Consider the following 24,036-nt stretch of genomic DNA (forward strand, 5'->3'; position numbering starts at 1 on the left):
TAAAGTATAAACTGCTAGAACCCATTTCTCAATACATAGGTCACTTTTTCAAAGCTCTTCATGCTGTTCTCCTTACCAATTTTCAGCTCAACATAGATCACTTCACATTCAAAATGCACTAAACAATACTTCACACGTCTCAAATTAACATTCTTTCAAAACGCTAGCAAAGGTTGTCACCCAACAAGCACACTTTGTCACTCATAAGAAAAAATGACAATGGCAGACATGCAAAATACTGAAAATGAAAAAGTTAAATCTTTCCCTTGATATAGTTAAGAAGTCGGATATAATCTAAATCCTGCTGCAGTATCTCTTGCTAGTGTTATGTCATTAGCATACAGAAGAGCATCTTATCATAGACAAAGTCAGTCGAGTGATAAGTTTAGATTTTAAGAAAAAATTATCCAATTATGGATTTTTCAGCAGGGATGTTACATGGTCCATATATACACATTACTGTACGAAATTATTCCTAAGTTGCCTCCTTTTGTATATATGGTAATGAAATTGAAAGACTAACATTGGCTTTTTTTGATCTTTAGAATATATTTCAATGTCATTACTCTAAAAATTGCTGTCTTATTCAATTTTGTATTATTGTTAGGTTTTAAACTTGAGTTTAAACATTTGTAAACGTGCAAAGTGGCCTCAAAGTGCAAAGAGTTTTGGTGAGTGAGAAAATAATTTGTTTAATTTAAAGATGCAGTCATTCAATGTATTTTGTGCCAGATCAATGGAAAATGATCCACAGTTTAGCCCACAGATTACTGTTGTACTCGCTGTTAGTTTTGAAAATGACCTAAGTATACATAGAAATGGGTTCTAGCAACTGTAAAACTAATGTTTGTTAATTAAAGACAATGAAGTAACACCTCTGAAAATAGTTTATAATTAATGTTTAATTTTCTGCAAGTCAGATTTGTTTGAAACATTTATAAAGTATGGATTCCCTTCCAATGGTTAAATATTACAAATATAAAAAAGGATAAATGTGTGTTACATGAAGAAGAAAAAAAAAACAGCTCCATGTCCTCATTTTACAACAAAAGTGTAGCTTATTAAGTACCTGAATGAACGCAAAAACATGATTCAGAAATATGCAACAAAATATGTAATTTGTGGTCGTAAAGTACACAGGGCAGTACAAAAAGATTGTAGGTCCAAATTGCAATATTAATTTTAGCAATACAGTTAGCCATAATTATGAATGTTTTAAACATCAAGAAGATTTGAAAGTGCATTGTTCAAAACTGTTCCAAATGTGCAAAAAATTTCAGCAACAGCAATGCACCATGTATTTTCATTCTTTACAAAATATTTCAGCACCACCATACTGGATCTGAATCTGATCATGATTATTACCATTTTAAATGGTAAAATTTTCATATACAGGACATCATGCAATAGTGTTCAATCATAAGACAGTAAATACAAAAACAGATCCATGATGACAGATGAGAACTACAACATTAGACATCAATTTCTACAGTGTCAACATCCACCTCATCATTGTTCCTTGGACCGTTATCAGACACGAGACTGCTGGTCCGCTGCTCTCTGCTCAGTGGGGTTGGTTGGACCTTTGAGTCTTCAGAACTACACATGGAAGAAAAATACAATAGTATGTTACTTAGCTCATGTACTTGTACTCGTAAAAATACCCCCGATACCGAAGACCGATACCTCACGTGATGTAACTGACAGAATTTTCCGTGCACAGAGACACCGGCTGCAGCAGCAGAAACAGTGTCAGCCTCAGGGGTGTGGAAATACTTCAAATTAATGATGACAACACACATTGCGAACTGCATGCTTTCAATAACAATTCGTTATCGATTAGTGAAAGCGGGATAGGCGGAATCGCGCTGAATGACACAGATCAGAGCGCGCGCGCCCTCTCTCTCTCTCTTTTGCGCGCGATCAGTTCTCCTTGCGCCTGAATGGTCAAATGCACACATAGTTGTCAAAATGTCCATCATGTGGAGTATCTCACATAAATACAGTCGGTTATGGCTTAAGTGGACGTAAACATTTGGGTGAAAACAGGATAAGTGTCAGTATCCATGGATTCAGTCTTAAAGGGACCGTAGCCTATATTTGTCATTAATGTTAATAAATCAACAAAAGATGTTAAATAATTGTATACATGGTAAATAATGACCACTGTATCTGAAAAACAAGTTTATTTAATTTGTAGCTCTATAGTATTTGTTGTGTTTGTAAGTTTCTTTTTCTTTAACAACAATTATATATGTATTGGTAATTATGCCCTTTGAAGGTTATTGGACACTGTGAAATTTTTGTTCTTTAAGTTTGTGACAAGCACATAAAAAAATATTACTTTTTTCATTAGAGTAATAATAAAGAAGCTGTCCTACATTCATTAGTCTCACTGTGTTGTGCTTGGAAAACTGCAACATCACCAAAAAAAAAAAAAAAAAAAAAAAAAAGAGAGAGAGAGAAAAAAAACTAATAAATGTATAGGCATCGGTATCGGCAAGTACCAGAAAAAAAAAGTATCGGTACTCATACTCGGTCCTTAAAAAATGGTATCGGTGCATCCCTAATGTTACTCAAATGACCGACTCTTCACTCTGTCAGTAAGTATTTATTGACCTCACCTTTTCAAAAGCTTGTTTGCTTTTGATTCTGTAGAGGGTGAAATAAACCTTTGGTCCCCTGTTAAAAATAGAAACAAGTAGGTGAATTATAATAAACTTTACATTATATATATATATATATATATATATCAATATTTACTGAAAGACCTTGAAATGGAAAAAGTTGAAAACGTTATTTGTTAGCAACCCTTTTACAAATTGCATTATTAAAACCCTGGACCTCAGAAGTGACCGAGTGAGCGCTCTTACCTTCAGAGTTGACTTGTTTCATGGAGGGTGATCTGGAGCGGTTGCTGAGGGAGGGCTGTTTGTTGGTGTCAGAGCTGATGAAGGAGGTGGCATCTTCTCCCTCAGCTGTGCCCATCAGAGATGCTCTGTAGTAGATCAGCGGCATCCAGCTCTCCTCTCTGTTGTTGATGACCTGCTCACCAGCAAACTTCTGCAAATAACTGTAGCTAGAGGGGAGATAACCCGTTTATAAAAGCAATATGTCAACTGACATGGCTGAGAGAGTTTTAGCAAATAAAGAGGCTGAGAAGACCTGGACCCAGAAGTGCAAGATGTCATGTGTGTGCAATTCATTTAGTTTTAGCTTTAACTTACATAGTCTTCTTGTCCGGTTTGAGCAGTTTGCCAGAGAATTCGCTGAGGATGGTGAGGTATGAGATGTACGGTGGAGAATGTTTCTCAGACTGCTGAACGAATCCTTTGAAAACAAACTCAATGCCGTCCCTGCACAAAGAAACACACTATATTCATTCACACTAGTATTTCCTTTTAAGACCTGAATATTTCTTCTCTTATCATCTATATTTGAATTCTAATATAAGACTAGAACTGCAGCTGACAAAATTAATCCTCAGCACTGAAATAGCCAAAGGTGAGACTTTTATGTACTGGCTAAATGAAGCCATGCAGTGCAGCATCTTAATGTAACTATTTTTATTTGAGGACAAACATAGCAATCATTTGGTTTTAGCTGTATCACTATGCCAGACATGTGAAGTGAACTTCTTTGACACTGAGTCAGTAGGAGAGTTAGTCGAGTGGACTGCGCTACCTGTGGATCATGGCCAGGGATTCACGGGATTTGATCTGGTCCCATCCGAAAGTGAGCGAGAAGCGTCTGGCCAGCTCCTTGATGCTGCTGTAGGTCTGAACCCGGGAGCTGCATGTGTTTCCTCTGTCCTGCTCCTGTTTCAGCCTCAGATACAGCTGAACACACACAGAAAAAATGGATACAAGTCCAATCACAAGATACAGTTCATAGAAAATCTGCCCTTATTTCTGTGTAATTTCAATGATCATTAAAATATATTGCAGCTTTATTTGCCTCAGTTCAGAGGAAGGAAACAATGTTTAGTTGCTGCATATTATATACAAATAAATTCATTATATTCATATGGGGAGCATGCTGGACATTTGGACTCAAGCATGAGAAATCTGATATAATTCTGATATATAATGAAATACACAAGGTTAATTTCACTAGTTCAAGACACAAAAAAGACACTGGTCAGATCAAGTATTAATGAAATACCAGTTAATAATACAAGATTAATATCCTAAATAGTTTTTTTTTTTTTTTTTTTTATTAAGTTTTGAGCAATACTAATGAACAACAATGTTTAATAAATAATAATACAGAATAATTTTTAATCATGGAGCAGCATATACATTGCTATTGCTAGTATTATAATTAGATTAACATGCAATATGTTTAATATAGATACTATGGTAATTTCCAAGTCAAAATTTCCAGTGTACTAGATATCAGAGTTTTATTGTTGTGTAAAATTTACACATTACATAACTGCAATAAATTGATCAAAAGTGACAGTAAAGACTGTTTCAAATAAATTATGTTCCTTTGAATTTTCAAATTCAAATTCTGAAAAATACTAATATTCCGAAATATTAAGCAGATTTCAACATTGGTAATAATAAGGAATGTTTCTTTAGCAGCAAATTGACCGTTCGCAAAGACCCGCCTCCTTTAGTTACTGTTGCTATGTCTGACAAGCCATGTCGCTCTCACGCCACGCGTTCTCACAGTGAAAAATACATCGCGGAACAAAGAGGACACTGACAACGTATCGACAGACAAGACAGAGCAGGTTACTTTTGATATGAAACAATGTCTCAAATTTCAAATTTTGTAATTTTTAAAGAAATTTAAACAATAAATACTGTTTTGTGACTCTTTAATGTGTCGTGACAGATCGCTGTAGCGCCTCAGCTCAAGCGGCTCATGAACCGATCATCTCTTCATACTAGTTAATTTATATCATCAAATAAACATGAATGAACCATATTTCAACCACAGAAAGACGTCAGTACGCATCATTTTTCAAGTTCAAGTCCACCAACGTTAATTTACTAAGCTAACTCCCCTGACTGCTTTGTCGGACAAAACGGCGGATTCGGCATTATGATTGGTTAGATTGCCTGTCAATCAAACCCTCAATTAGCATATTAGAATTTCTGAAGGATCATGTGACACTGAAGACTGGAGTAATTATGCTGAAAATTCAGCTTTGCCATCACAGAAATAAAGTAAATTTTATTTTTTATATATTACATATTAAAATAAATAATATATTAAATAGAAAACCGTTATTTTAAATTGTAATATTAATTTATAATATTTGACAATATAACTGTTTTTACTGTATTTTTGATCATATAAAAGCAGCCTTGATGATCATAAGAGACTTCTTTTAAAAAACAGAACAGTAGTCTACAATGATTAAATTAAATAAATATTATTTTTATTTTTAAACAAAAGTAAAGTCTAATGATCTGTGTATGTGTGTGTGTGTGTGAGCACTGCTTCCATTCCCTCCCTCAGCACACAATCTACTATTAAGCTATTCAAGGAGTGGAAGAGCTGCTAGAACATTCCACACAGTGCATGATGGGATAGTGGGAGAGTGGATTCATTGTGTCTAAGAGGTGTCAACAGCTGCAGGGGGCCATCAGAGAGCACAGGGGCCTGGGACAGTCGGCTGAGCAGATGTGGCACACAGAGGCATGTCACATGACAGAGAACCCTCCATACCTGCTGAAGGCACTGCACCAGTGTGCGCGCGCTTTCGATCTTGTCCATCTGCCGTGTCCTGTTCAGGGTCTCTTTGATGATGTCGCCGAAGTCATTGTAGTACTGCAGGGGAGAAATGACAGCAGTGAGCGAAACAGGCTGTGAAGAGCGCTCGATGTGGCTCCATGTCTGCCATATGGCTTCACCCCTAGGAATGCAAGCCTGTGGCATACTGAGAGCACATTACCCATAAGTCTGTCTGGCTCTCAGGATAAGACTCTGGTCTATTTGTCAGGAGAGGTTTAAGATTTTAAGACAATTATGGTCAAACATGCCCCCGATAACTCTTGGAGGTTCAGTGGTGTGTGACTTCTGAAATGAGGAGTCAAAGTCCCCTCTCTGGGTTTGAGGTTTTAGTTCATTACACACTACTGTTCAAATGTTTGGGGTCAGTAAGATTTTTAAATGTTTGTAAAAGATGTCTCTTCTGTATCTAAAGTATCTAAAGTTAGACTCCTTAAAATACGCCGGCCTGTTTTTGTAGGGACATCGACATTACATTTTCATACCCCTAAACATGACACGGAACAAAATGAACTGTGATTGGTTGCTTTACATGTCGTGCGTGGTCCTTGACCAGTGAAAGCTGCTATGGAGTCCAGACCTTCTGCCGTCAGTCTAAAGGTCTGGCTACATAAGACTAATTCAATGTTTACATGGTTTCCGGGTTTAAGGCTTATGGAACACCTATTGCCAAACAACAACCTCCATTTATTACCTTCTATTTGCTTTAAAACATATTAATTCAAGATGCTCTAATTAATCATGAAAATTGGCAATGCCAGACAGTTAAATACGAGATGAAGCTGTTCAAATGAGGGTTTTGTGACGTACACCAACTTTACGATATTTGCCTCAACTTTGAAAGCTGTCAATCAGAGTAAGAATATTTGTGTGTAGTAGTAGTAGTAGTAGTAGTAGTTTTCTCTTTGAACGCCTCATCAGGAAGAATGTTGCTTTGAGAATGTTGGCTGCTCTGTGCTGGCTGAGCCATCCGGGCATTCCAATCATGTCAGTGTGTCAAATACACAGCACTGTAAACTCTGCATATTCGCTCGTAAATTCAAAGCCTGAGAGCTCCAGTTAAGAACAGAGGAGTCAAATGAATAATCACTAACATCTAATATTTGAATAACTTCACCTCATAAATTTAAAGGAAAATACTCAGCGTAATCCAATAATCAATATGCTAAATAGATGTTTTTATAATTTTTTTAACTATGCATAAAATAAGTATTTTATATATTTAAATATATTTATATATAGTATGTAGTATATATAGTATTTAAAGGGTTAGTTCACCCAAAAATGAAAATTATGTCATATATTACTCACCCTCATGTCGTTCCACACCTGTAAGACCTTCGTTCATCTTCGGAAAACAAATTAAGATATTTTTGATAAAATCCGATGGCTCAGTAAGGCCTGCATCACCAGCAATAACACTCCCTTTTTCAGTGCCCAGAAAGCTACAAAAACATATTTAAAACAGTTCATGTGACTACAGTAGTTCAACTTTAATATTATAAAGCGACCAGAATAATTTTTGTGTGCCAAAAATAACAAAATAGCGACTTTATTCCACAATATCTAGTGATGGGCTATTTCAAAACACTGCTTCATGAAGCTTTGAAGCTTTATGAATCATTTGTTTCGATTCAGTGGTTCGGAGCATGTATCGAACTGCCAAAGTCATGTGAACTATTGAAGTTTCAAAACACTTATGACGTAATGAAGCCTCATTTACTGAAATCACTTGATTTTGGCGCTCCGAACCACTGATTTGAAACAAATGATTCTTAAAGCTTCAAAGCTTCATGAAGCAGTGTTTTGAAATCGCCCATCACTAAATATTGTGGAATAAAGTCGCTTTTTTGTTATTTTTGGCACCCAAAAAGTATTCTCGTAGCTTTATAATATTAAGGTTGAACCACTGTAGTCACATGAACTGTTTTAAATATGTTTTTAGTAGCTTTCTGGGCATTGAAAAAGGGAGTGTTATCGCTGGTGATGCAGGCCTTACTGAGCCATTGATTTTATCAAAAATATCTTCATTTGTGTTCCGAAGATGAATGAAGGCCTTACAGGTGTGGAACGACATGAGGGTGAGTAATTAATGACATAATTTTCATTTTTGGGTGAACTAACCCTTTAATATAGACAATATAAAATAAATAGCATATTAAAATAACAATAATAAAATATTTATATTTAAGTAAATAAAATACATTATGAATATTTTAAAAAATATATCAATTATGATTTATTTTTAACTACAACGTTATGAGTTGTTCTGAGATGGGTATAAAAATATTGATCAAATTGATTAACAGATCTCTGCTTATCTCTTTGGTTATAAGCTGGTGTTCACCGTTGGCAGAGAGGCAGGAAACTTGAATGATGAGTGAAGTGTCATACTGTACCTTCACATACTGCTTGAAAACCTCAGCAGCCATGCTCATCTCTAGCACACTGTGCACTATCAGCTTGCAGTATGCTGCCAGAAGATTTCTCCGCCGATGCAAGTCTTCCAGCCGTCCCTCTCCACACTCACTCTCACTGACTGCACAGACAGACACAGAGAGAGAGAGAGACAGGTTGAAACAGAGGTGCAGATTCAATAAGAGAGCGGTATAATTATGATACTCAAATCTTATAAATGAAATGCTTTCCTGAGGTGAGCTAAAGTTAACAACATTTTCTGCTCTGGAAACAGAATGTGTCTATCGTCGTCCTGCCTGGTCCTGAAGCCATCACTTAATAGAGAGGTTTTATAACAGCATTAGTGACGTGATGAAAATCCAATAACTAAATTGCTTTTTATTACATGTTACCAGCAAAAGCTTATATTGCATTTTTCAAGCGGTAAGGAATTTGTGCCAGCACGAATCGACGACTCTCTGAAATATTTATAGAATTGATCTGATTTGCTTCAGTCATGCTTGATTTCTAATCAAATACCACAAAATCTGATGTTATCTCATATGGTGCTTGTGTTTGTCTTAAAGCAACACAAAGGCCAAAAACAACATAAAAACTAGTTTAGGAGAGATAATATTGATTTTTCAGTAGATGTAGTCATTCTGTATATGCCTACCAAAGCTTCTTGTATTTCGTGTGGACTTCTAAATATTATTCCACAAGGCTCTGTTCTGATCTAATTACCCATTCATTTACAAGCGCAACTTCTGTAAGATCTCACGTAATAATAGTGTAATGGATTATTATCATAATGCATTATCTGTTGGACTTACACTCCTTGATTCAGTGGCATGTTTGATAGGTCAGTGAGAAGGTGGGGGTGAAATCAGATTAACTATCCACAAACAAATACTGTGTTCTGCAACAGTAACAGAGGGAGAATGAGGCTGATTGTGGTTTTTTATGTGTTTATTTTGTGCCTAGCATAGGCTGGTGTAGTGACTGACTGCCATCTGCTGGTGAAATTGAGACTATTCTCATCTTTCTAGACACTTTTGTAAGTACATTTAAGTGTGTGTGTGTGTGTGTACCTACTTAACTATATTTTGGGGACAAATTTTGTACCCAGAAGTGACCAAAACCTGACAAAATGTCCAAAAAAACTCCCGTTAGGGACGTCCTCATTTGTAAAACTAGCATCAAATAAAGTTTTTTTTAAATGTAAAAATGAAGAAAGTTTTCTGTCATGGGTAGGTTAGGGGTAGGGTTAGTGTAGGGACATAAAATATACAGCTTGTAACAGTATAAAAATCATTATGTCTATGGAACGTCCCCATTTAGAAAAGTTTGGGGTCAGTAAGATTTTTTTCATTCTCACCAAGGCTGAATGTATTTGATCAAAAATGTAGTTAAAACAGTACTACAGTAAAATTATAATTACAGAAATAACTCTATCCTAATATATTTGAAAACGTAATGTAATTTAAAATGAAATGTAATTTATTCCTGTGATGGCAAAGCTGAATTTTCAACAGCCATTACTCCAGTCTTCAGTGTCACATGATCCTTCAGAAATCATTATAATATGCAGATTTGGTGCTCAAGCAACTTATTTAAGTAACTTAATTATAATGTATTATTATTAATGTTGAAAAAAACATTGCAGCTTAAATTTTTATAACTATATTTTGCTATTTTATATTTTTTTTACTATATATATTATATACTGTATATTTAAATGTATATATTTTTAACAAAATAACATGAATATATAACATTATGAAATATGAATTATGTAGCTGTTTTTCCTTGCATATTTCTGACAAACAGCACATGTCACTGTGTCACTCAGAGCATCATATATAGAATGAGACAGTCTCTGTCTCCCAGGGAAACTACGTCTGTCACAAAAGCATCAAGAGCCGTTGTGATTTTGTTCCTCATGTTTTCGTCTCCTTGGCTTAATTGGGCCCAGGGGAGAGGGGGGCCCACACCCACACATAAAAAGTTTGTCCCGGGCCCTGTGAATTTTAGTGGCAGAATTTTATGATACCCTTAGGTATTCTAGATAATCTTAGCTAGGGTAAATTTTACACACACACAAACACACAAAAAATTGCATCAGTTGTTTTCTTTAAATGATGTTTGAACTCTGAACTGGTCAGATACTGTAGATCATAAAGTTACCAGCCATTTGGGAAGTGATTTCAACATTTCATTGACTTGCCACAGCCATTTTTTACCTTACATTTGGCAACTGGTGAGTGTTAATTTTGGGCCCTTTCTGAAAACCCCATGTTGAATGTGTCATTGAGTTCCAACAACATGAAAGTTTTCTGTTTTATGCATATTTTCAAAGAAACCTCAGTTAAACCTCAAGAACATACAAAAATCTGACCTAAAAGGCAAAGCTGGATCTGTTGAGGCCACCCACATGTCAGCCCACAACAGAGCACAGGCCAAACAAGGACCCTTATGATTTACTGTGAATGAAAAGAGAAGAGAACCTTTACTGCTGTGGGTATCCAGCTCAGGGCTGGTGAAGACATGCTCCAGGACGAAGGAAAGGAGAGCTTTCTGGAGTTTGGGATCAGGGGTGTACAGCAATGGAGTGCCTGCAGACGAATCCCACATCTGAAGCTGGTAATTATGAGCTATGAGAACGTCACTCAGACACATGAAGGCCTTTGTGAAAAAACATAAAATAGACAGTGCCTGATCAACAGATGTGATATAAAGTAGACAACATAACAAATTCTTATCTAAAATCGACTATAATCCTTAATCTAATTAAAAGTATTTACGCAATGTCAGAATTACTGTAATTACAAGATTCAGACTTAAAAAGCATGCACGTCCTTGTAGAACTCATAATTACAACTTGTAAACTCTGAAGGTGATGATATACGGGGCAAATTTTTAAGCAATGTTTTTGAGCAATGTTGCTGAGCGATGTTGCTTGGGCACTTTCCCATTGAGAAGGGGCAAAAAATTTCAATCTAAAGTATCCAGATGGAAATTTGTTGCCTATTCTCAACAGGAAAGTGCCCAACATTGCCCGGCAACATTGCTCAAAAAGTTGCCCTGTGTATCATCACCTTGAGAACTCTGACTTGTGCCATGTGACAGCAGTACCACCTGACCACTGCAAATTCATTTAGGTGTTGATTGTGTTGCCATAGAAACGCATGTGAACAGCTCTAAGTATAATGTCACGTGTTATCTCATAATTGTGATAATTATGACATGGCGTGAACGCAGTATGAATAACCATTTTCCAAAAAAAATGTATTAATGAAGTAGATTATTTTGAAATTCAAAAGAAACGAATACTGTTATATTTCCATTATATCACAAATATAAATAGTGCTAATTTAGTGTGATTAATTCTATTTAAAAAAAAAAAAATGAAATAAACAATTAATCAAGCACTCATGACTGAAGATGCTAAAAAACAGTAAGATGTGATGCAACGGCCCAAGGTGTCAGTCTTCTAATAATTAAAATTCAATGCTTTACTTATCTGCATATAATGTAATGACTACAAATTATTAGGAAGCTTTTTCGGCATTAATTCAGTTGATTACTTGACCTAAATAATTGATGTGATTAATTAATCACAGCTCGAAAAAAATGTGATATCAATTGACTGAGAACATTGAGTCGTTTCGAAGCAGTCTTGAAATAAACAGATTGCCAGGAACTTCCATTTGTTTTAGTTTCAATTAGTGTGTTTTTCTGCTGTCAGCTTGCCCTGGCATGGAGTGAGGATTCATTAAAACACAACGCAGGTGCCAAGGGCGCTCCGCAAGAAATTAAAGTCAAAACAAACAGGATTCAAACAATGCCAGCGCATCGGCCCACTGGCACACATGCTACTGTTTAACACACAGACAATACGCTCTGATGTGTTTGGAATAATCCACTTTGAAGAAAAGGCTGAATCGAGTGGTATGCCATGAACAGAGAGAGAAAAGTGATGCTCACTTGCTCTCGTACAAGCTGCTCTGCGTGAGAGAGACAGCGGTGACATTTCTCACAGAACGCACGTAGCTGGTTTCTCTGCTGGAGGGCGGACTCCTAAAACCACACACAAACACACACATCCATAACGATGACAACTCTTTTCCTACAAGGATTCTGATTTATACTACATTTGTAGTTGTTAGTATTTTGCTTTTTATTTAATTATTATACATGCAGTTTTTATGACCGTATTGACTGAGAAAATACACAAAGCTTTGATATTTGGGGGAAAAAGTCATATGAATTTTGAGCAACAGGAATGAGGAGAGTATAATTACGCAAAATAACAGAAACGGAAAGAAGCACAGCGGGCTCTAACTGATGTAGACTGATGAAAGCGTCATTGCGAGCAGTGCCGCCAGACTTGTGTGTAAAATATTCTTTCATAATTACGTGCACGTGGAGCTCCGAGGTGGACGTGCCGGATCGGTTCCCTCATCCCACGTAGTCGAAATGTCAATTCAGCTAAATGACTCTTTTGAAACGGACATACATCCCAATTTTATGCTGAACACGTCTTTTTTTCCCCCTCACCTCGGGTCGCCATTGATATTAGAATTGCAGATTGAGCCGAGCTGCCGCCTGGGCCAAAAATTGCCGCCTGCGCTGTCAGTTATTGATGACGAGGCCAGAGGAGAAAGTGGCCATTCCTGAGCCAGCATTGAGAACCTCTTACCTACAGCAGTCTTAATGGCCAACGATATTTCACTGCATAAAGGTTAGAGTTGGGGTGATATGATTAGCCCCGTGCACTGCATGGAAACAGGCCTAATAAAAGGCCCTGCTATTAGCGTTGAAATGTCCACACAAAGGCGAACAATTACGCCCCCTACAATCAATCACCAGCACCTAGTTTTCCTAAAGACTTATGATCAATCACTTTCTATCACTTATTAAAATACACTAGACATAACCATAGAGCCTCTGTGTTGATATTTGAAATGTAATGTGGCAGGTTTAAAGGACACGGCTCTTCGTGATAGATCATACGGCAACTCTGTAGACAGAGAGTCTGGCATGCTTGAAAATGCTTGATTAATTAATCACCCAAGGGGAAACTCTGCTTAAGTCTGTGCATGTAGATATTACCATTCTAGGCATGATCTTGGCCATCTATGACAGCAGTCACGGTCCAATCAGAGTGGAAGAGAAAGGTATATGGCTCACCCTGGAGGTCACACCTTCTCCAAAGGTGTTGAGCTTCCACAGAATGCAGCTACACATACAGCGCAGAGCCTCAATTGTCACCTACGGGAATTACAATTTAGAAAGATGAATCTGCTGAAGGAAAAAAGAATGACGTAGATGGTTTGGTACAGGGCTAATAATGTCACCTCCATCGGAAGACCACCATGTTTTATCTCTGCCTCCAGGAGTTTGGTCCCTAGCTCATAAAGGCTCCATTTAGACAGATCCTGAGCACTAGATAGATTTGATAAAGCAACACAAATAAAATAAGAATAAATATATTTAAATGGCATCTGACAAAATGAGACAGAAAGACACATTAAGGAACAGACCATATTTTGAATAATTCTGTGTACAGTTCTAAACTGATGCAATACACAGCAAAAACCCTAGAGTTAAATCAACTCTGCGCAGAGTACATATAGTCCCTCTCTAAATAGTGTTAAAGTAACACTGAAGCAGAGCATTAGTGATGAACACCTGCTGTTAACAAGCAGAATCACTGAAGAAAAGAGAAACACAAAAACTACAACTGACTTTAACTCTGTTTCAGTGTTACTTTAACACTATTTAGAGAGGGACCATATGTACTATAAGCAGAGTTGATTTAACTCTGGGGATTTTGCTGTGCACATAGAAATAATTACTTTCTGAATGTTTGCAGAACTTTCAGAAATAACGTTTTCATAACCTAATGGGAATATTAGAAAAAAACATTCGTAGAACATAACATTGTTAGCACGCAGGGTATGTAAAGCTCACAGAATGAGTAGGTTAGCTTGTACAATGGACGTGATTATCACAAATGTTGCAGTGTGTATGTGGAATGAATAAACTAACAGAAACTGCTTACAGGCTGAACGCAGTAAGTTTCTTCAGTGTGGACAGAATTTCCAAAGTGTTGTCCTCGTTTGCAGTGAAACAACCGCTCTGTACATGAAAGGAAGAACTTTTAATTATACTCTATTCTGTACGGTACAGTCACTATATAAGTCGATGTCATAAATCAAATACATTTTTTATTAGTGTCAAGATCCAGACAAAATCTATTTATGCATCTGTTACAAGCTTGTAAAAGAACATCTACCACTGGCTATCAGAGTTTATGGTTCTTTAGCATACTCACACTTAGTGATTCTCCTAACCATGTTTCCAGTGTGTTTGTCCAGTGCTGGATGAGCCGGTCAAAGGTGGGTCGGGCCAGGGGGTGCCATGGCGAATCCTGAGCACAGAGGCTCTGGTAAGAACGAGCAGCCATCTCCAGAAGCCCCGTGTCTGTGTGTCTGTCCACCACAGCCTCCAACTCAGCCAGCAACGCCTGCACATACTACACCAAAATGCATATTAAAACTAAAAGAGAAGTGATCTAGAGAATTGTATCTATTGTTCAAAAGTTTGGGGTCAGTAAGATTTTTTTTTTTTTTTTTTTTTTTTTTTTAGGAAATAAATAATTTTATTCAGCAAGGACACATTAAATTAATTAAAAGTGACATTAAAGACATCTGTAAAGTTACAAAAGATAATTTTTTTTAAATCAATCAAATCTTGAATAAATGCATCACTGTCTTCAACATTAATAATAATAAGAAATGCACCAAATCAGCATATTAGAATGAGTTCTGAAGGATCATGTGACACTGAAGACTGGAGTGATAGCTGCTCAAAATTCAGCTTTGTCATCAGAGGAATAAATTACATTTTAAAAATATATTAAAATAAAAACAGGTATTTTAAATTACAATAATATTTCACAATAATACTGTTTTTATACAGATTTACTAAGTAAGATTTATTATTTTATACAGTGAAGTCATCAATGCATCAGATGACACACATACACTTACCTGTGAGTTTTCAAGATCACAGGAGTCCGTTTGGAAAAACTGAGGTATTCTTAGGAAAGAGGTCAGTTTTTCAGCATCCTCTGAGTACTAGAATATAAGATTAGATATCAGGTGATCAGCCATGGTCAATTTATGAGGAATCAGTCATGGTAAAATGAACACAGTACACCTATATTTCTTTTACCTTAGATAACAGCTCAGGTAGCACTTTAATGAAGTGTTCAGTGAGTTTAGCGCAGACATCGGTTTGTAACTTTTTCTCTTTAGTATTTATCACCTAAAAACAAACACAGATATGCAACTAGCAAGTAACAGTACCCACAATGTGTTTAATCTGTAAGTCAATCTGTAAGAAAGAGAATGGCTGTAAAATCAGCTGTTAAATCAGCACCATCTAATGAAAGTATGTAAATGAGAGATTCAAAAGGAAGTCTCACCTTTTTACCTGCTCCTCTCCCTGACAAAGGTGGACCCTCTGCAGCCTGCCTCACTGACGCCAACATGAGCTCAATCACAAAGGCCTCCTCAGCACTGCTCAGAGCTGCAGTTCATATACATACACACTCAAATATATAGACACAGCACAAAAAAAAGTTTGTTTTCTCACAGTTGGTTTCAACCAGTGGAGATAATGCTGGATAGCAATCAATTATTTTTATTTCTATTTCTAGTAATCATTAAAACATATTAGTCAAAACTACAGTGTTGTTTGAATATGTAGCTGTATATATCATTGTAAATATTAGTTTTCTGCTAAGCTGTAATAAGCTGGTAAGCTGGAGTGTATACTGTAGTGCACACTAAAGTGTACTAGCCTTGTTCCTGACAGGACATGTGAGGTAAGAGCAGTGAGGTAAGACCGGACCAGTCCTTCAGCAGAGCTCCTGCACTGTCCCACAGACTATCCACGAGGTACAGCACATGCTGGTGCAGCTATAACACAAGGGAGAGAACCAAAATCATCATACTCCAACAAAACAGGCTTTGACCCATGTTTAAATAGGGCTGACTAACTGACTAACTTGGATTGGTTAAATGCAGAGGACAAATTCTGAGTATGGGTTACCATACTTGGCCTTCACATTTCACTTTCTTTTTTACTCTGTCTGATTATATGTAAGTGTGAACTTGTGAAATCCTATTTTTAAGCAAAGAACACACAAACAAAAACACACTTGGAGTTAACAAACCTCGCTCTCAGTGTGGAAGTGGATGAGGGCTTGGACTCTGGCTAAGACTAACTCTCTGTGTCTATCCTGATCGGAGGCTCCTTCTCTGGGCCTTGATAATTCAGGGTTACTTAGCAGCCTAAGAGCAGAGAAATTACACCATGTTAGCAAATTATTTATAGCTATCCTTTACATATATGAACATGTGGGAGAGAAATGGGAAGGCTTTTATAGAATAGCTCATAAGCAGTCAAAGACAATAAACACGGACCTATTGTAGAGGAATTCACCCGCAGTGATAGCTAGAGGTCTGTGAGAGCAGTACACAAACTGGAAGATGTTCTTGTGGTCATCAGGACTCAGAACATCCTCACAGGATCTGGCACAAAAGGGAATAATTTCAGCAATTACATGAGGAACAGTCACAAATATGCTTTACAGAGGAGAAGTCAAAGTTTAGATGATCACACTTTATGAGGAATAGTCAGCATGAGGAGCAAGGGGGAGATACTTACTGGGAGATGACCATGAGCAATCTCACGGCCTGTATGGCCACTTCATGGTCTTTATCCAGCGTCATAGAGATCATCCTCTCCTTCAACAGAAACAGTATTCAATCGCTCATGTAAACACTTTAACTACCCGCTATGAGAGCAATCTTATCTTGAAAACCTACAAGAGGACTTGAGTTAAAGACCCACGATGCACTTAAACAGCTCTTTAAATCACGGTTGTGCTAATGTGCTTGCTGCCGTTTGCGAGGGTACGGTGAGGGTGGGGTCCTGTGGGAAGCTATCAGGCCAGTGAGCCCAAGGCAAAACCTGAGGGGTTTTCCAGCCTGTCAATCAGCAATCCTGCCCTTCTGCTGTACCACTATAGCTTCGCTGGACCTGAACTTAAATACTGCCAAAGAAGCTTACAGACTGCGTCCATTTAAGGAGTTTGGGCAAAACAGCTTGACTGCAAGAGTTTGAGGACAAACTTACAGCCAGTAAACAACTCTCCATAAAGAAGTTTGCACTTTATTTTTATTGTTTGTTTTCTTTTTTTTATGTCTGAGCCATATACCTTTCTCAGCACTAAACGGTACATAGTACATAGTGTATACTATAGAGCGTCATTTGGGACACAACTAGTGTGATAATGTGGGAGCAGTTGTTACCTTAAACCGTATCGTGAAAAGGTCCATTTTGGAACTACTTTGGTCCTGATAAAGTCCCTGTAGACCCAGCACACATTTCAGACGCACATCAGGTTGCTGTAGAATATACAAAAAATAAAATGTGGTCAAACATCAACTCAACTCATCAACAACAATCAGAAAAATAAACTGTTCTTTAAGCACTAGACTATTAGGTCACCCACCTTGTCATGCATCATCCATCCCACATACTTCAGGTAGCTGTCGTTCAGAAACACTGAACTATACAGCTTCATCCATACCATCAGTTCCTCCATACAGATGGCCCTGATTTCAGGAATCACGTCTCTGAAATTCACCACACAGTGATGATGGTACATAGTTTTTATTTTTTTCAAGGAAGTGAGAGCTATAAGTGTGGTTGAAATAAAGATTACCTGTATCTCTTCAGGAAGACTCCTTTGAAAATGGCATCCATCATGTTCTCAATTTCAAATTTCCTGTCCTGTAACTGAGGAATTAAAGTAATTTATTCACTTTGGTTATTCACAAGATCCTTGGCTTTTTTTCCTGACTTTATTGTTTCCTGTACATCAACACTATTATTCAAACATCTGGGGTCAGTAAGTCTTTTTTAATTAAAGGGTTAGTTCACCCAAAAATGAAATTTCTGTCATTAATTACTAATTACCCTCATATCGTTCCAAAGACTTTTGTTCATCTTCCGAACACAAATGAAGATCTTTTTAATGAAATCTTAGAGCTTTCTGTCAATCCAATGACAGCCTTGTAAAAGTATTAAAGGGTTTAATACTTTTATTATTGATCAAATAAATGCAGCTTTGGTGAGCATAAGAGATTTCTTTCAAACGCTTTTAAAAATCCTACCAACCCCAAACTTCTAAATGCTAGTCTATCTCATTTATATATTATAATATTCCACCTACAGTATGCGTCACCACATGAAGGTCTGGTGATTAAAAAATCTTGGGTATCTTAAAAAATAAAATATCAGTGCGATTCATGTACTGTCATTAGTAGACATTTGTATGTCTGTCTGAACTGTGCATGTCACTTACAGTGCTCAGCGTAAATGAGTACACCCCTTTTGAAAAGTAACATTTTAAACAATATCTCAATGAACACAAAAACAATTTCCAAAATGTTGACAAGACTAAGTTTTATATAACATCTGTTTAACTTATAACATGAAAGTAAGGTTAATAATATAACTTAGAGAACAAAATTTTCAGTTTTACTCAAATTAGGGTGATGCAAAAATGAGTACACCCCACTGAAAGTCTCTGGAGCAAAGCTAAATTTTAGACTACAAATGTCTAATTTAACAATAATTCAACCACAGGTGAGTCTAATTATTCATTACACAGGTGTCCAGCAGACAGTTGACTATAAAAGGGTGTTAAAACCCCTTCCCATTTCATGCTGTCAGCAATGGCACCACATGGAAGAGAAATGTCACAAGACCTGAGAAAGAAAATTATTTCTTTACACCAGAAAGGTGAAGGCTACAAGAAGATCAGCAAAGCTTTACTTATCAGTCAGAATACTGTAGCAAAAGTGGTACAAAAATCGGCATGCAAGTTCCCTGCAGTTATCTAAAGAAGTAGAAAGCCAAACTTGGGTGACTATTTCCCGTGACATAATACGGCGTACGCTGCAGAGGAATGGCACGCATGGGTGCCATCCATGAAAGAAGCCTCTCCTAAAGCCCAGGCACAAAAAAGCCTGCATAGAGTTTGCCAGGGCCCATGCTGACAAAGATGAAGACTACTGGGACTCTATATTCTGGAGTGATGAGACCAAGATAAATGTTTTTGGAACTGACGGCTTCAAAACTGTATGGCGTCGCAAAGGTGAGGAATACAAAGAAAAATGCATGGTGCCTACAGTGAAACACAGTGGTGTCAGTGTCCTTATGTGGGGCTACATGAGTGCTGCTGGTGTCGGGGAGCTGCATTTCATTGATGGCATTATGAATTCACAGATGTACTGCTCTATACTGAAAGAGAAGATGCTACCATCACTCCGTGCCCTTGGTCGTCGTGCACTTTTCCAACATGACATTGATCCTAAACACACATCTAAGGCCACTGTTGGATTTCTGAAGAACAGGGTGAAAGTGATTCAGTGGCTCCTGATCTGAACCCAATCGAACACCTATGGGGAATTCTGAAGACAAGTTGAGCATCACTCTCCATCCAGGATCCAATCTCTAAAAGAGGTCATTCTTGAAGAATGGAAAAAGATAGATGTTGCAAAATGTCGCCAACTTGTTCATTCCTTGCCTAAAAGACTTGGTGCTGTCATTAAAAATCATGGAGGCCATACGAAGTACTAGATGTAGTTGTTTTTGTTGTGGGGTGTACTCATTTTTGCATCACCCTAATTTGAGTAAAACTGAAAAATGTGTAATCTAAGTTATATTATTAACCTTACTTTCATGTTATAAGTTAAACAGATGTTATATTAAACTTAGTCTTGTCAACATTTTGGAATTGTTTTTGTGTTCACTGAGATTGTTTAAAATGTTACTTTTCAAAGGAGGTGTACTCATTTACACTGAGCACTGTACATCAGTGAGTATCAGAGTATCATATATACAATGTGATTCAAACCATCCATTATGTTTTTATAGTTATATTTACTCACCGAACCAAAATCTGACTCACACTTGGGACTTGGTGAGTGTCAGTTTTGGACCCTGACTATACTTCAGAAAGACCTATGTAGAAATGTTGAACTCTATAGCCAGACTTGCTGTCACAGTCTAACCTCACTGATCTTTCTCTGGATCCTGTCCAGCCTCTGAGCAGCCCGTTTGCTGGCCACCTTAGCCAGCTCGACCTCGTACAGCCGCTGACTGTTATCGACACTGACACTGAGGTTGAGAGCCACATTCACCAAAGCGCTAAGCAGCTTCACTGCTGCAGAGAGACACACACAACAGTGGCAAAACATCAGCATTCGGGATGTGTGTGTGTGTGTGTGTGTGGTTCAGGTCAAGGGGAATTAATGCTCAGGGGGAACTTACCTGCTAGCGTACAGGTGTGCCTGAAAGCGCGAACTCTGGAATCTGAGAGCTCTGTCAGCAGTGAAATGAGTGTGTTCAAGAGGTAGCCATCAAAGATTACAGAGTTCTGACACTGGGCCACTAGCACCGATACAAACTCACAGAAGTGTGAACGAAACCTCTTCCAGTACAGGCCGGACATGATGAGGGGATACTCACCACTGTCCTGAGGAGGATGGAGAGAGGATAGAGATGGAAAAATTACTTTAGTTTTAAATTGTATTAAACACTACCATTCAAAAGTCTGGCATCAGTAAGAATTTTTTTAAATAAATTAATACTCTTATTCAGCATGGGTGCCTTAAATTGATCAAAAGCGACAGTAAAGAGATTTAAAGTATTACAAAAGATTCCCATTTCAAATGAATGCTATTCTTTTGAACTCCTGAAAAAATATATCATGGTTTTAACAAAAATATTAAGCAAGTACAACTGTTTTTCTTGAGCAGGAAATCAGTACATTAGAATGATTTCTGAAGGATCATGTGACACTGAAGACTGGAGTAATGATGCTGAAAATTCAGTTTTGCCATCACAGGAATAAATTACATCTTAAAATATATTAATAAAACAGAAAATTAAAATTCACAATATTACCGTTTTACTGGATTCTTGATCAAATAAATGCACCATTGATGAACATAAGAGACAACAACGCAGTGAAAATTACATGAAGTGGCATGAAACGTACCATGTCAAGAGGCCATGTGACAGTTAAAATCCACGGAAATGCAAGGAACTTCTTATATTGTAAACCTGTGTCCTGTGATTTAAAAAAAAACACAAATAAGTCATCAGTAAGAGCAAAGAACATGGGAAAGCATTCATTGATGAGTATGCTAGATGTCTGACCTCATCCAGATCTTCCACCATTTTACTCATGACATCAGTACCCTGTTTGCTCTGAAACATCTCTGCTGTGACCATCCCTACAAGAACACACATAGCATTCACATCCTGAACTATAATATTTATTAGACACAAGCCACAAAAACTAAACCACTAAAAATGAACCAAGACCATCAAAATTGTCCATTTTAGCTGTCAATACTATTTTGAAATGATATTGTATTATGAAAGATAGTACAGTTGCCTTTGCATCCTGAACATTGAATAAAGAAGCTGATGAGATCGAGCAGTGCTGTGTCTCTGTCGACGGTATACGCATCAATCCAGTCATCCACCACAGCCTTGCAAAAAACAGACCAAACATCCATATAATATAGATTTCTTTAAATTTATATGACCTAAAAAGAACTTTGTGACCTCCCAAAGAAGTTATCTGTAGCAGGGCTGATCTAGATGGATGTACCTGCATGGCGCTCCTGCCCATGCTGACCACCTCAAACAGGGTGACGGCTTCCACATCTCCATTTTTGAGCTGTTCATTCTCTGCTCTGCCCAGGCTGCCATTACTGCTCTTTGAATGCTTTCGCTTGGCATTTTCAGAGCATTCCCGCGCTTTCCTCTTTCCTCTCTGCACACAACAAAAAATACTTACAGATTATAAATGATCTTACAGTATATCTCAAAGGAAATTTTGTCTGTACTATGAGATGTAACCTGTAGTTGGAGGGGGGCGGGGTGTTTGTTTTTTGTTTTTACAGCACTGTGGGTTTTAGTTTTTGAGAGAAGGGAGTGGTACTCTTACCACAGTCTTCTGTCTGTTTTCATTTCTCTCACTTGAGACGTGATGCAACGATGCACAGGAAGAGACGTCGACTACTGAGTTCTCTCTGAAAACAGGATGCACATGCAGTTGTTTCTATGTACACATAGCACACCTTGAATATAAAACGTAATTATGAAAATAATGAAAATGCAGAGGTAGTTTTCACGTCTTACTTTTGCACCGATCTGGACAGTAAAGTTGGCTCTGCTATCATCTCCTCTCAGATCATAGCTGGACTAGGAACTGATGCTCTTCTGAATCACAACAAAAGAAAAACAATTAAAACAGTTAATTATTTATAGGTAAAAAATTAGATTATATACAATTACAGTACATAAACTGAATTAAAAACCAATAAAATCGCTGTAAACCTTCTAATTTGGTGAATATATTAGATTTTATTACATATTAGAATTTATTTTACTTATATTTAATGATTATATAAATTATAGTTTCATAATGTCACTCTAACTTAAAAACTCTCTTTTATTACACTTAAAAGAGCTACTTATTAGGATAAAATTTTCAGTGTTGTTGATACTATGCAGTCTAAACCAGTGGATCTCAACCTTTTGACTACCATTGTTAATATAAGGCAATATTTGATGTAAGACGCGATAGTATCTATTACTGCTAATGTTGACAAAGCTAATTGTTTTCATACTGTATGTATTATATTCATAGAAACTAGATAAAAAGATTAAACACTTAAGAGTTAAAACACTCTTGTTGCAGTGAGTTTTCTGTAGCCTACAGAAAACCCTTCATTTACCTTAGTAAATGCAAACATGCAACATGCATGTTAAAATATTTAAAAAACGTTTCACTTCAATTTTCACTGATACAGACATGAACATAAACTCGGAAAACACACAATAAAGCATTAAGCGACTTCTTGGATGCCATTGGCTGAGATACACGTCAACAAAACAAAACCAAAAACCTGATTGGCTAGTTTGAGAGTCAATCAGAATTCTCTCATTCCGTGTCATTTTGAAACAAAAGCCTCAAATGAGATGAACCTGCTGTTTCATTCATCTGAATGTGTGAACGGCGCAAACCGTTTTCGTTATGTCATGTCAGGTTAAGAACACACCTCGCATGCATTAAGTTTATTATTTAAACCAATAAGCACAGCAAAGATAATCGAGGTATTAGTGTCTACTGACCTCTCTGCTTTAGAATAGACTTTCTGTTTATATATCACGACAATTATGCAAAAACGCAAATATACCTTGATGAATCTTACCAGTGACCGCCGTCATCTGGACTGAAAGATTAATGTAAACTGCACGTATAGATTTTGCTACTTCCAGTTCAACATAGTCGCGTGCACGTCAACGAGAGCGCGCTGTACGTCTGACGTCAGCCCATGGGAGGTAGGCTACTAGGCTATATTACTTAAGCAAATAATTTTACTAGCAATACCACTACTTCGAATTACTCAAACAGCATTTTTCATAAATACTGCTTAAATGTATACATAAAGACGTTTAGATACACAGTATTTCAAATATTAAGTATTTAAGTGATATTATGAAACCATAATGTATAATCATTAACTATGCTAAATAAAATTAACTTTAATATGTAATAAATTATATGTGTCTAATATATAATAAATTCAGAAGGTTCACATCTGATTGATTCTTCAGCATTCTGTATGCAAATATATTTGTGTAATGACTACTAAACTGTAAACTGAGTTTATTTTGTGACAATGTCCAGGCGACTATAATTAGAAGGGCGGAAGTATGAAA

At 37.0% G+C, this 24,036-nt stretch overlaps 1 protein-coding gene across 2 annotated transcripts; it reads right to left on the reverse strand.

Moving 5' to 3' along the window:
- Nucleotides 1–884: 884 nt before the first annotated feature.
- On the reverse strand, nucleotides 885–23,640 carry si:ch211-269e2.1 (cohesin subunit SA-2). 2 transcript variants are annotated; one of them, XM_051905437.1, is made up of 32 exons: nucleotides 23,526–23,640; nucleotides 22,450–22,530; nucleotides 22,256–22,340; nucleotides 21,917–22,081; nucleotides 21,698–21,794; nucleotides 21,457–21,533; nucleotides 21,296–21,367; nucleotides 20,566–20,770; nucleotides 20,307–20,458; nucleotides 17,951–18,024; nucleotides 17,738–17,861; nucleotides 17,535–17,630; nucleotides 16,888–16,967; nucleotides 16,644–16,751; nucleotides 16,394–16,511; nucleotides 16,019–16,136; nucleotides 15,641–15,744; nucleotides 15,388–15,480; nucleotides 15,204–15,290; nucleotides 14,486–14,686; nucleotides 14,213–14,289; nucleotides 13,506–13,593; nucleotides 13,339–13,419; nucleotides 12,133–12,225; nucleotides 10,653–10,830; nucleotides 8,148–8,287; nucleotides 5,686–5,787; nucleotides 3,685–3,839; nucleotides 3,228–3,356; nucleotides 2,874–3,079; nucleotides 2,625–2,682; nucleotides 885–1,599 (listed from the first exon to the last, which is right to left on the reverse strand). In XM_051905437.1, exons 2-32 carry the CDS (start codon nucleotides 22,488–22,490, stop codon nucleotides 1,473–1,475), a joined length of 3,531 nt encoding a protein of 1,176 aa, XP_051761397.1. In that variant the 5' UTR covers nucleotides 22,491–22,530; nucleotides 23,526–23,640; the 3' UTR covers nucleotides 885–1,472. The 2 variants fall into 2 exon arrangements, with proteins under 2 accessions (XP_051761397.1, XP_051761398.1); XM_051905438.1 differs by having other exon boundaries at nucleotides 23,511–23,631.
- Nucleotides 23,641–24,036: the final 396 nt, after the last annotated feature.

This window comes from Ctenopharyngodon idella, chromosome 9 (genome assembly GCF_019924925.1).
Source record: "Ctenopharyngodon idella isolate HZGC_01 chromosome 9, HZGC01, whole genome shotgun sequence".
Taxonomy (NCBI): Eukaryota; Metazoa; Chordata; class Actinopteri; order Cypriniformes; family Xenocyprididae; genus Ctenopharyngodon; species Ctenopharyngodon idella.